The 13,499-nt window shown below is 38.6% G+C and overlaps 1 protein-coding gene across 2 annotated transcripts in view; it reads left to right on the top strand.

The window, feature by feature from the left end:
• The first annotated feature begins 435 nt into the window (after positions 1-435).
• The window catches only part of KCTD3 (potassium channel tetramerization domain containing 3), a 49,766-nt gene continuing 36,702 nt past the window's right edge, over positions 436-13,499 (top strand). Inside the window, exons 1-7 of one of the 2 annotated variants that reach the window (XM_032872912.1) lie at positions 436-594; positions 4,685-4,738; positions 4,998-5,043; positions 7,266-7,339; positions 11,630-11,688; positions 11,962-12,042; positions 12,964-13,104. In XM_032872912.1, the coding sequence (XP_032728803.1) occupies positions 512-594; positions 4,685-4,738; positions 4,998-5,043; positions 7,266-7,339; positions 11,630-11,688; positions 11,962-12,042; positions 12,964-13,104 (538 nt within the window). In that variant the 5' untranslated portion in view covers positions 436-511. The remainder of the gene's footprint in view (positions 595-4,684; positions 4,739-4,997; positions 5,044-7,265; positions 7,340-11,629; positions 11,689-11,961; positions 12,043-12,963; positions 13,105-13,499) is intronic. The other variant, XM_032872911.1, reaches the window with a different exon arrangement.

Genomic DNA, 13,499 nt, shown 5'->3' on the forward strand with positions numbered 1-13,499 from the left:
CCCTCACCTCCCTTCGCGCCGGCTCCGCGGGGCTGGGAAGCTCCTCCCCGGCCCTTCCTTCCTCCTCCTCCACCTCCTTAGCGGCAGCGGCGGGCGAAGGGCGAGCGCTGCGGTATTTTGTCCCCAGCGGCGACCCCTTCTCCCGGGCGGGCTGCGGCGGCCGCCGTGGCGGTGGCGGTGGCGGTGGCGGCGGCGGCGGCGGCTGAGCGCTAGGAGAGGTCCGGGCCGGCCCTGCGGCCTGGAGGCCGCGAGAGGCGGAGGCCGGGCCGCCCTCCCGCGCTGCGGGAGCGGAGGGGAAGAGGCGGCGGCGAGGGAGCTCGGTCCGGCCGCGGGGAAGGTGGGGGAGGCTCCGCGCACCTCCCGCCCTCCGGCCGCCGCCACCGCCCCGCTGGCCCAGCCACAGCCGCCGCCGCCGCCGCCGCCTCCGCCGCCGCCGCCTCGGGCTCCCGCTGCGGGCTCGACGGCCCCGGCCGGGGAGGGCGGGCGGCGTGCGCGCCCGGAGCCGCCGGAGATGGCGGGAGGGCACTGCGGCGGCTTTGCCGCGGCGGCTGCCGGCAGCGGCGAGATCGTGCAGCTGAACGTGGGGGGGACCAGGTGAGTCGGCGGAGAAGGGGCTCCGGGCCGGGATGCCGCGGGCGGCCTGCAGGGGGACGACGGGGGCCGGCTGTCGCGGGGACAGGGGCGAAGGGGGGAGCCGAGCCAGGTGGGGCACGCGGGGGGCCCTCCCGGCGGGAGGAATGTCGGCGGGACTCGAGCTGAAGTCTGGGCTCCGGGAGGAGCGGCTGCAGGACCTCTGGAATGAGCGCGAGCCGGGCCCATGTGCCCGAGTCCGCCTTCCTAGAATGCCATCCTAGTCCCTCCTCCTTTCTGAGCTGTCGGCCTAAGAGGAACATTAAAAGGCCTTCCTAACCTCACCTTGCAGTGTATTTGAGGAATTTATTTTGTAGAAGCCTGGCCTCGTGGTTTGGCTCTTGCAGATGAACCTGCCTTCTCTCCGGGCAACAGGGGGCCGGTTGGCTCGGGTGAGGACGGCAGTGCTCTTTTCCCCTCCTAATTAAGGAGGGTTTGTAATCTCAGGATTTCGGTGCATGGGGTGCAGTAGATTGGCAGTACGTTGTTGTTTATTTTCAGTTTCTGGGTGCATGGCTTTGGACGATCTGTTCAACTTGCAGGGCAGTGGGTCCAGGAACTGCAGTTTTAACAGTTCTGGAAAGCCTTGGATATTGGCACAGTGTGGCACAGAGTAGACAGACTGAAACCTCTTTATCCTCTCTCTGCTTTCCACTCCGTGTCTGTGCCTTTTATTAAGCTTGTTGGGGTGGGGAGGGATCATTTTTGGTGGATTTGCTATGGCTTATGAGTCACTCTTCTCAGAAATGGGACTTTGCCAGCTCTGTTGGAAAGAAGGGGTGGTTGAGTTTAAAGCTTGGTAGGAGATGAACGATGAAATGCTCGAGAATGTGAAAGGGTTTCAACATGTAAAACTTAACTAATATTTCTTAAAATGCAAAACAGCAGCAGTGTGGGCCGTAGGAATAAAATGTATCATGTTTTAATCCTAAACATTTAATCATTTTCTAAGTGTGCTAGAAAATTCAGCACAAGGACAGTAATTCTTCATTCTTTCCCTGTTCTTTTCCCTCACATCCGGAAACAAAACTGTTAAACAGTGTAAGATAAAATACTACATTATTGTGTTATATAGATACCGGTCTTTTGGAGAACATTTATGTCTCCTAATGTAAGAAATGGATTTTTTCCCTAAAATCACATGAAAATTTTGCATGTTTGGTAACTTCCAGATGCAAAAAACGGGCCAACTATTCCACAAAAGTTGGCCTAGAGTGTATGTTAATACTGAGGAGTAGCACTAGAGTCATTTAAAATCCCTGCCCTGGTTCCTAATTGCTAGAGATTGTGGACATCTTTTTTCAGGCATTCTAAAGGACATAACGCTAGTATGATAAAAATTAAATGTGTTCTTATTTACTGTATGTTGAAAGTGGGTGGTTGAATGAGTGAATTCTTGTTAATGAATGTAGAGTTCAGTTTACATTTTTTAAATCATAAAAGGCAGCCATCTTGGAGCTGGAACATTTTATTTTTTTTTAACTGTAGAGAACAAGATCATAATAGGATCTAAGGTTTTCCTTCTATTAGCAAAGAATACTAAATAAGGTAAATGTATTATTAGATTGAACAATTTAGAAAAGATGAAAGTTGTTAGATAGGAATGAAAATTAAGTAAAAATACCACGAACTTTAAATTTGCTAACATGACACAGTTTATGAAATAAGTAATAACATGACCTATAGAAAAATAGGACATCCAGCTCCAGGCATTCTGAGAATATTTTCTTGAATTACTTTGTATCATGGACTCTTGGGAGTGTTTTAGGGCTAGAAGGGATTCAGAAGGCATCTGTATATGTTGTACAGAACATATTAACACAATCACTTAAATCATTGTAAAGGAAAAAAAAATCCCGATTTCATTGTCATTAAAGTTGAGGAATTGCCACTGGGAGAACCACCTGTGGCATAGAATGAAAGTAGGCTCTGAGGGGATAGAGTAAAACTCAAAAGGAGAGTGTACTGTGAGCAGAGAAGCATATGTTACAGGTTAAGATGTGTGTTGTTGTTACTGTTGTGTCTTCCATGTGCCCACGCCCCCCCACCCCAGGATGTGAAACTGGAAATACTCAACGGATTTACAAAAATGAGCAATGATTTTTATGATTTATTTTACATGTAATGGGTGATTCAGGAAATAGAGAAGATGAGGTTTCATTTAGAATTAACATAATTTACCAAAAGAAACCCTAAAGAAGTGAAAGAAACCTAATATGACTCAATTTGTGATTAATTCTGTTATGAATGGGTATGATTTGAGGCCTCACGAGAGAAGTGACTTACTTAGCTTAGCATATAATACCCTCTAGTTCCATCTGTGTCATTGCAAATGGTAAGATTTCATTTTTCTGATGGCTGAGTAATAGTCCATTGTATATGTATACCACATCTTTTATGGCATTTTCTTGGCACATTGTGGGTATGAGATAATAAAAATTAGAAAAGGCTTTCAAATATATTGCAGAAAATTATGCTTGTCATATGTAATTTTAAATGTCATTTTTATGAAGTCATATTTGGATCTTAGTTTTAAACGTCTCTGGGTTTTTTGGTTTTTGGTTTTTGTTTTTTTGTGTGTGTTTTTCCCATTTGTCTTCCTCTTGTTTGAAAAAAGAAAGAAATTGGTGGGGTGAGGATCCAGTCCCTTTGCCCAGAATTTTCGAATTGTTAAACCTACCCCAAACTGCTGATTTTAATTGAAATTGCTAATACAACTTTAAGCAGACCTGTGTAATTTTCTAAGTAACACAGAATTTGAGTTACCTGGCAGGTAGTTTGCTGAATAATAAGTAAATGTGAAAGATCATAAATTATAATGACCTTATTTAGAATTAATGTGATACCCTCCAGAATACAGTGATTTAATATTATTATCATTTTCTTTTTTTTAATTTGGGCAGTGGATCCTTGTATCCTTCAGTTTGCCATTTACTGGACTTGGCTTTTATTTATTTGGCCTAGTCAGTTTCCTTTGACTGTTGTAATCTGTTCCTCAGTTTTTCTTAAGATAAGATACACTTAGGAAAATTTGCCATGGTTTCTTGAATAAACTGCTTGGATCCTCTCTTAATCTGGTTGATGGGCACAGGGACTGCTTTAAAGCAGTGATAATAGCGTTAGATAATGAATGTGGAGGAACAAAGCTGTCTCTTAGGCTCTCTTCTGTGTGAGGACACGCAATGGCAACCGCAACAGGTAGTTGGCTGCAATAGACTGGGATAAAGTCCCCCCAGAACTGGTGCTACTGAGACAACTTAGACTTGATCAAATGGCAGTTCACCTCAGAACAGTGAGCTACTTACTGAGCAGTTTTTGAATGAATGAATGCAACAAAAGCTCAAAAAGATAATATCGGATAGAATATTTGGAAAAGCCTTTAAGGAGAAGGTATCATCTGAGTGGTGTCAAGAAAATGGATGGAGGGGCGCCTGGGTGGCTCAGTGGGTTAAAACCTCTGCCTTCAGCTCAGGTCATGATCCCAGAGTCCTGGGATCGAGCCCCGCATCGGGCTCTCTGCTCCGCGGGGAGTCTGCTTCCCCCTCTCTCTCTGCCTGCCTCTCTGCCTACTTGTGATCTCTGTCTGTCAAATAAATAAATAAAATCTTAAAAAAAAATGGATGGAGGTGAAGATACTGAAATGGTAAGAAGCACGAATCGTCTGGGGTATTGAAGTATTGTCTTATTAGATGGGACGACATTCGTGTTGGAAAGATGAAACAGGACCCAAAGATAATTTTGAATGTTAAGTTGAGAAGTTCGGATTTGTTGTGATGGACTTGTTGATTCTTCAGATGGGCATGCTGGAAAGTAGGGTTATAAGAAGCAGTATATGTCAGTGAGCTAATTATTTGATTTTGTTGAGAGCTCTTTGAATAATCTTAACTCTGAGTTGAAAGTGGAGAAATTTTAAAATAATGAATGTACAATATTGATATAGCCATAGCTGTGTAATAACTTATAAATTATTAGCCAGCATATTAAAGCAGGTTAGCGAATATTGAAATTTCAAATCATGTCCTTATTCACAATAACAGATAATTTTTAATTGCAGATTTAGTACCTCAAGACAAACTCTTATGTGGATTCCAGATTCTTTTTTTTCCAGGTATTTCATGTAATTCTTTAATACCATTTTTATAAAACTTGATCATTAAAATAATAAAAAAAAACTCCGTTTTCCTGGTTAATATTTTTATTTCTTGGATAAAAAATCTAAACTCTTAAAATAGAATTAAAAATTTTTTATTTTACTTTGGAGATAGGATGATTCATTTGTATTGGTCTTTGATATTTGATAAATAATTAGTACATTTTATTCATAGTCAGATTTTAAGAACTAACTCTGGCTTATTCATGTCTTCTAGTTTGCTGAGTGGAAGAATTTCAACACTTCGAGATGAAACTGGTGCTGTGAGTGTAATATGTTGATACATATTTCTAAATTGAATCAACTAATGCTTGCAATGCTTGACCCTTATTCTATAGTGACTCTAAGAAAGCAGACAGAAAAGCGAATCTTGTAATAACCGCTAAATGAAAGTGACATATATGTACTTAAAAAGTTTTAATTTCTTGGGGCGCCTGGGTGGCTCAGTGGGTTAAAGCCTCTGCCTTCGGCTCAGGTCATGATCCCAGGGTCCTGGGATCGAGCCCCACATTGGGCTCTCTGCTCAGCAGGGAGCCTGCTTTCTCCTCTCTCTCTCTCTGCCTGCCTCTCTGCCTACTTGTGATCTCTGTCAAATAAATAAATAAAATCTTAAAAAAAAAAGTTTAATTTCTTGTTGTATATAGTTTTTCTATAGTTAATAGACAGGAACTCTAAATGGAGTAGTGAATATAACAACTTAAGTATTTGTGATTAGAGGGACGTGAGGATATGAGCTCACATTGTCCGGAGAAGAAGTACTTTTATTTTTTTATTTTATTTTTTTAAAAGATTTTATTTATTTATTTGACACACAGAGAGAGATCACCAGTAGGCAGAGAGGCAGGAGAGGCAGGCAGAGAGAAGTGGGGAAGCAGGTTCCCACTGAGCAGAGAGCACGATGGGGGCTCGATCCTAGGATCCTGAGATCAAGACCTGAGCCGAAGGCGGAGGCTTAACCCTCTGAGCCACCCAGGCGCCCATGGAAGTACTTTTTTTAATCAGTAATTAAAACTTTAACAATAAATAGGTGAATATAAATACTAAAATATTTTGATACTGAGTTAAAATGCTAAGATTGTTAATTAGTGAAGTCCTGCGATTTCTGTTTGTTGGACAATAACCTGAAGAACTTGTACAGCAATGGAGAAATGAGGGAAGGAAAGAACTATTAGGTTTTAGTATAAAAATACTGGTTTATACATTTAAAAAGCAGGTACAATGTGTGCAGCATTGTATATAAAATAAATGGCTAGTACTCATTAAAAAAAAAAAGGTTTCCGAACGGAGGCAACAAACTGGCCAGAGGTATTTATTTGCTGTGATGGGATTTGCATATGAAATGAGACAGCAAAAGCAGGTTTGTCCATATGAGATTATAGAAAAGATAACGTAGTAAGACTCTCTACGATCTGATCTGCGGTGTTTCTCCAGCTTCTCATTGGTTCTAATGAAAACAAAAGCAAGAATTTATGAAGTTAGAACAGCCTCATTCTATATTGTATATATTATATAATACATATAATGTATTATATATATAATATATAATATTATAATATTATATATAATAATATATAATATATTAAGAGGTGTTCAGTTTTATGATCCAAAATAGCATTGGTATACATTCCTGTAGAAAGTTATCAATTATATATCTCATATTTTCTAAAGCATTTTATTTTCTTGGTATGCATACTGTGTTTTAAGAAATGTTTTTTGTCATCATCCCCCATCCCTAGCTTTTGAAGAAATTGGGATAATAGGATGTAAAGGTGTTAGGAGAATAGTATTCTTTTCCAGTTTTTATTTTAAGATTTTATTTGAGAGAGAGAAAGAAGAGAGTGCACTGGAGCAGGAGTGGGGGTGGGGCAGGGACAGAGGGAGAAGCCGACTCCCCACTGAGCAGGGAGTCCCACACTGGGCTCAGTCCCAGAACCCTGAGATTATGATTTGGGCCAAAGGCAAATGAATAACTGACTGAGCTACCCAGGTGCCCCTCTCTATTTGACAGCAATGTGCAGTATTTACTTTTCCTTGATTACCCCTGTCTTACAAAAGTACATTATTGTTTGAATGATTCACATATGAATCACAAATTATGTCACCAATAATTAATATAAGAAGGTGTTACTTGTGCATGATGTTCTTGAAATATTTACTGAATTCTAGTAAATTTCAGATAAAAATTCTCCCTCGGGTGTCACTTTTACCAAAGATACCAATAAATACATGCCATTTTTCCTACAAATTAAAATATTATCAATATAATAATAGGTTTTTGGGTGGGGAGACAGTACTACATTACATGCACAGAGTTAAAATTGCATTCCAACTTTAGAAATACTCAAATTTAAAAGTGGAATCAAGTAAATACAGTATTTAAATAATTTAGTGTTCATTCCCCGAGTTTGTATTACACATATTTATGTTAGTTTATTTTTAATTTGAAAATAAAACAATTCTTAAAAAAATAATTCTTCTTTTATAGATATTTATTGATCGAGATCCAGCAGCATTTGCACCCATTTTAAATTTTCTTCGGACAAAAGAACTAGACTTACGGTAAGAAATGAATCCTTTTAAAGTAAATTCTTATTGATAGGTATGTACTTCTGGTATATTTTGTGGAGAGGAAGGTCCCCCCCCCCCAATTATTTTTGCTTGAAAGTTTTCTCCAAATTATACTCAACAGAGACCATCCTATCCTCTCTCTTCCTCTAGACTGCTCCCAGCAGCTTCCTTACCAGTTTCCTGCCTTCAGTCTTCAGTTCCTTTGATTGGTTTTCCATACTGTAGCCAACATTACCTTCTACAATTACAGATCTCATCTGGTTGCTACCTGCTTAAAACTCTCATTTAAGGGGTGCTGGGGTTGCTCAGTCATTAAGTGTCTGCCTTCGGCTCACATCATGATTCCAGGCTCCTGGGATCGAGCCCCCTGCTCAGGGAAGCCTGCTTCTCCCTCTCCCACTCCCCCTGCTTATGCTCCCTCTCTCGCTCTGTCTCTCTCTCTCAAATAAATGAAAAATCTTAAAAAACAAAAACCCTCTCATTTAATATGTTCTTGGATTAATGGCTAGGGACTTTGGACTTTATTGTTTCTTAAGGCTCTCTGTGCTCTTGCCTCTGCTGAATTTCTCTTGCTTTAATAGTTTCACCCTTTTCTGGTCTTGGCTTAATCCAGACCTCTTCAGTGATCCCTGCTGTGTCCACCTAATACAGGTCTTCCTGGTTTCCTGTCCTGCTACCACCGCAGCATTCCTTACATGTATTCCTGTCTCTCTTCTATTCCACTTTAAATTCCAACAGGGCAAGCATTATCCTATATATTCCCAGGATCTAACATGGGTTTTTGTAGATAAATGAATGACCACTTAAACTATTTCTTTAACTTTGTAACTTTGCCATAGTCTGGATTCCTACCAAGAATTTACAATCTAATTTGGATCTTATTATTCTTTTATTCTGTATATTCCCAGTGAACTTTCACTGAGCATCTCTTTATACTTTCTTAGATACAGTTTTTAAAATTCTAGTTGTTTAGGGGTGACTGGCTGGCTCAGTTGGTAGAGCTTGTGACTTTTGGTCTCAGGGTTGTGAGTTCGAGCCCCACTTTGGGTGTAGAGATGACTTAAAAATAAAATCTTTTAAAGAAATTAAAAAAAAAATTCTGGTGGTTTATTTTACCTGCTTCTTTATAATACTTATGATTTTTGACTTATGTTCACTGGAATATGGGTTCCTTAAAGGTGAACAATATTTTGGTCTAGTTTGTTTCCTGGGATTTTTCCAGTGTTAAAATAGTGCATATAGTAGCTTTTCAATAGATACTTATTGAATGAATAAAAAAGTTCATTGGAGCTTTTTGTTTGTTTTCTTGGTCTAGATGGAAGTGGCATATAAATTACTAACTGCTTACTTCTTGAGTAAAATTATTTTGACCCCTAGCATTTGATTAAAGAAGCCTAAATTTACTTCTAGTCAGTGTCCTTATTGATTAATCCACCATTAGATAACTCAGGAAAGGCAGAACTAGTTAGAATTAAGTATCTGCATTTACTGAGGTTCTAGTTGCAAATTGCCCCCCTGTTTCATTTGAAGAGGCCTAGCACATTAAAATTGTCGGAGTGTTACCTTTTGAAAGAAGATAGGAAGGAATTTTAAAAATACTGTGTTCTCTAATTCCCTACCCTCCATAAAATTGTTGTGATGCCTTTATCACACTTACAATTACATGTTTGTTTTTTTGTCCTCCTCAGGAGACTGGCGTTCTCAAGAACTGCTGTGTCCTGAGCCACCTTGTAATTAGCCAGTCTACGCTACTGTTAACGTAGAGGGTATTGAACTAGAGTAAGAAAGGTTTAACTGTTTCTGTGTTAAACCAGTCACAACCAGTGACAAATAAAAGCAATTTAACACTGAAGTTGCATATGTTTATTAAATACAGGGATTTTTTTTTTTTTCTTGAAAGACTTTTTCAGAGCAGTTTCAGGTTTACAACAAAATTGAGAGTAAGAAAAGAGATCTCCCACGTATTTCCTGCTCTAGTCCCACACATACGTAGTTTCTCTCACTATCAACATCATAACCACAGAAAACTCATAGTTTATATTATAGTTAACTCGGGGTGTTGTGCATTCTGTGGGTTTAGACAAGTGTATAATGACCCGTGTCCATCATTTTAATATCATGCAAAGTATTTTCACTACCCTAAAAATCTTGTGCTCTGCCTATTGATCCCCACTCTGTGCAATCATTGATCTTTTTATTAGCTCCTTTTCTAGAAAGTAATATATTGGGAAAAATACAGTATGTTGACTTTTCAGATTACCTTTTCTTTCACCAATACCACACTGCTTTGATTACTATTAGCTTTACGGTGAATCTTATAGTTGGGTACTGGCAGTCCTCCAATTTTATTCTCCTATTGGGGGGACTTGACTCTCCATATAAACTTTAGAATCAGTTTGTCATTATCCATAAAATAACTTGATAGAATTTTGATTAGGATTTAATTGAATTTTAGATGAAGTTCAGAGGAACTGACATCTTCAAAATACTGAATCTTTAACCCATGAACATGGAATACCTTTCCGTTTGTTTAGTTCTTTGATTTTGTTCACTAGAGTTATGTAGTTTGCTTCATAAAGATATTACATAGTTTTTGTTAGATTTATAACTAAGTATTTAATTTTTTTTTTTTTTTTTTTGCTGCTAACATAAGTAGTATTGTGTTCTTAATTTTCAATTCCATTGTTCATTATTGGTACATAGCAATTGACTTCTTTATACTAACCTTGTATTCTGCAACCTTACTATAATCATTTATTAGTTCCAGGAGATTTTTGTCTATGTTTTTGGATTTTTCTACATAGATAATCATGCCATCTGTGAATAACCATTGTATGTCTTCTGTTCCACTCTGTGTGTCTTTATTTCACTTTCTTGCCATATGGCATTGTTGAGAATATTTACATCAGTGTTCATGAGAGATACTAGTCTGTAGTTTTCTTATAACGTCTTTGGTTTTGGTATTAGCTTAATGCTGGCCTCATAAAATGAGTTAAGAAGTATTTCCTTGTTTGTTTCTTCTAAAAGAGATTTTAGAGAATTGGTATGATTCCTTCCTTAAATGTTTGGTAAAATTCACAAGTGAGTCCTTCTGGGTATGTTACTTTCTGTTTTGGAAGATTATTATTATTGATTCAGTTCTTTTAGTAGATATAGGTCTACTCAAATTGTCTCTTTTCTTGCGTGAGTTTTGGCAGATTGTGTCTTTAAAGGAATTGGTCCAGGTCAATTTCATCTAGCTTATCAGTTATGTGGGAATAGAATTGTTCATAGTATTCTTTTATGGTCCTTTTAATTTCCATGGAATCTGTAGTGATGCTGACTCATTTCTTTCCAGTTAATATTTTTTAAGTAAGGACAAATTATAACTGAAACCTAAAATGAATCATTAGTATTGTAAACTCTTTTTTTTTTTTTTTAAGTATCGTAAATTCTTAATCTTCTGTTGTTTTTACTTTTTGTTTTCGTATTATTTGACTGTACTATAACATCTTCTGGTTAGCCTCTTTCTTTCCTTTTTTTTAAAGATTTTATTTATTTATTTGACAGACAGAGATCACAAGCAGGCAGAGAGAGAGGAAGGGAAGCCAGCTCCCTGCTCAGCAGAGAGCCCGATGCGGGGCTTGATCCCAGGACCCTGGGATCATGACCTGAGCCGAAGGCAGAGGCCTTACCCACTGAGCCACCCAGACGCCCCTAGCCTAACTCTTTCTAAGGCTAGTCTTTTTTCCCCCTCCTCTTACTTTATAATTTGCTTTTATTTTTCTTCTAATGAGAGGAGAACCACTTACCTGAATTTCTTTGTTCAATAAATATTTATTACATAATTATTATATATAAAAGCATTATGTGAGGTGTACAAAAATAGAAGGAGGTCATGTTTGTAGGGAGCTTTACAGTGTAATTGGGGCACTTAAAATATGTGTAGAAATAATTACTATGAAAATAGAAAAGCGATTAATGCCATACAAGAATGATTTCTACTCGTTTGCCTTATTAGGTACTTACTGATAATTAACTTATACTAGACCTTTGAAGCCCTAATCTCTGAGTCACCCAATTCATCTGCATAGGAATGGTTTTTATGTAAGGAAATGTTTTTCTTGGCTTGCAGTTTTTTTATTTAGACATTTTAAAATGACTGAAGATACTAGGAATAAAGTAAGTTTTAAAGCCTTATCCTTTTTTCACATTAAGAACCTAGTACTTCTTCTGCTTCAGATGATAATCCAAGTTGCTGCTACTGGGGATATATATCATTTATCTGGTTTTTCTTTGTAGGGGAGTGAGTATTAATGTTCTCAGGCATGAAGCAGAATTTTATGGAATCACTCCATTAGGTATGTGTTGTCCTGATATTTTATATTTATGATTTGACCTTTCATGTAGCAAGCTTGCCTAATGAAATATATTTTATACTAGGTCCTGTTTTTTGATGGACTAGTTCAGTGTGCTTACTTTTTGTGGTTTTTCATAGTAAATAGATGTCAATTGATTTAACTTAAACATTTCCCTTTTCTTTCCTTATCCTCTTGAACTAGAGAAAATAAAAATGGAGTGCTGTTTTTCTGTTTGCATGTACTCTTGACAAGTGTGCTTTGAAATGTTTTCAGTAAGAAGGCTTCTCTTATGTGAGGAGTTGGAGCGCTCGTCTTGCGGCAGTGTCCTTTTCCATGGTTACTTGCCTCCGCCAGGTACTTCTCATTGATTTAGTCTTTTGAAAAATGGTTTTTATCTGTAAGCAAGTACAAACATGTATATTAGAAAATCTCTGTTTTGATTATTGAGTTTCTCACATAAAAATATACTGGAAATGTTGTGAACTTCACATTTAACAGAAGTCATACTGTATGTTAGAACAGGGATGTGCCAGACTTTTTCTTTTCTGTAAAAGGCAAGACAGGCTTGTGAACTAACTACAAGCTCAGTTCTGCCATACACTTTATGGAAATAAATGGGTGCGACCAGTACAGCTTTATTGACGTAAACAGTCGTGGCCCATTGTTTGCCAACCCCGATATCAGAGCACTGGTTGTCAGTCAGTTGTCCTTTTGGTAGAACCCCAGGAGCTCTGCAGAAATAGGTCAGTGTATAGGAAAGAGGCAGTGAATCGTGTGCCATCCCCGCCCCAACCTTGGTCAGTTAATAGAGTCTGCCTTTACTACCTGTGTTAAGGTGGGCTTCTGAGCAAGATTTCCTTCCGAAAAAGATTGCACTGTCAAATAAAAGACATCTGACAATAAGCTGTAAAGAAGTTGCCATGATTAAGTTGTACCTCACACAAAGCTACCGTACGGTAAATGCGAACACTGGCGTTAGACTGAATGAATTAATGATTGAGTTCGGTAACCTAGAGCTAGGTAGAAATGGAATGCAATATGATAAATCTTCATTTTATTTATCACATATGACATCAAATATCAGAAATCGTTGAAAGAACTTAATTCATTTTCATTTTGTTGTTTTTTATGGTAATTATTTGTAATAAATTGCTATATTGGAAGATATGTTTTGGCGATGATGAAATTCACATTTGTATATTTCTTTGTTACCATGTTAAATTTTAAATTTTTAGTAGGTAGAACTTAGAAATAAATTTATCTTACTTTTTATAGGTATCCCCAGTCGTAAAATAAACAACACAACTAGGTCCTCTGCTGGTTCTAGGAATGGCTTGAATTCTGCAGAAGGTGAAGCTCGGGGGAACGGAGCCCAGCCTGCTCTCTCTGGAACAGGAGAAGAGACTGTGCGGCTAGGTAAGCAAAGGCCGCAGAAATAGACAAAAATGCGTATGTTTTTAGTTCTGAGTGACACTGAGTAATTATTTTTTAAAAATGTAATCTTTGCCTCATCTTTCTTTTTAACGTTTATATCTTGAAAAGTCTCGTTGAACGTAATTTTTATTTCAGAAGTGTGTGGGGATCTGTTTGCTCTCAACCTCTAGGGATTGGCAAACTTTTTATGTAAAGAAACAGACAGTAAACATTTCGGCTCTGACTGAAATGTTCAACTCGGCCATTGCAGTGTGGAAACAGCCAAGGACAACATGTGAACAAATGTGCATGTCTCTTTCAGCAAAACTTTATCCAAACAGGCAGAAGCCTAGAATCAGCCCATGGGCCATAGTTTAGCATCCCCTGCTTTAGAACAT

This window comes from Lontra canadensis, unplaced genomic scaffold, assembly GCF_010015895.1.
Source record: "Lontra canadensis isolate GAN:19392208 unplaced genomic scaffold, GSC_riverotter_1.0 scaffold46, whole genome shotgun sequence".
Taxonomy (NCBI): domain Eukaryota; kingdom Metazoa; phylum Chordata; class Mammalia; order Carnivora; family Mustelidae; genus Lontra; species Lontra canadensis.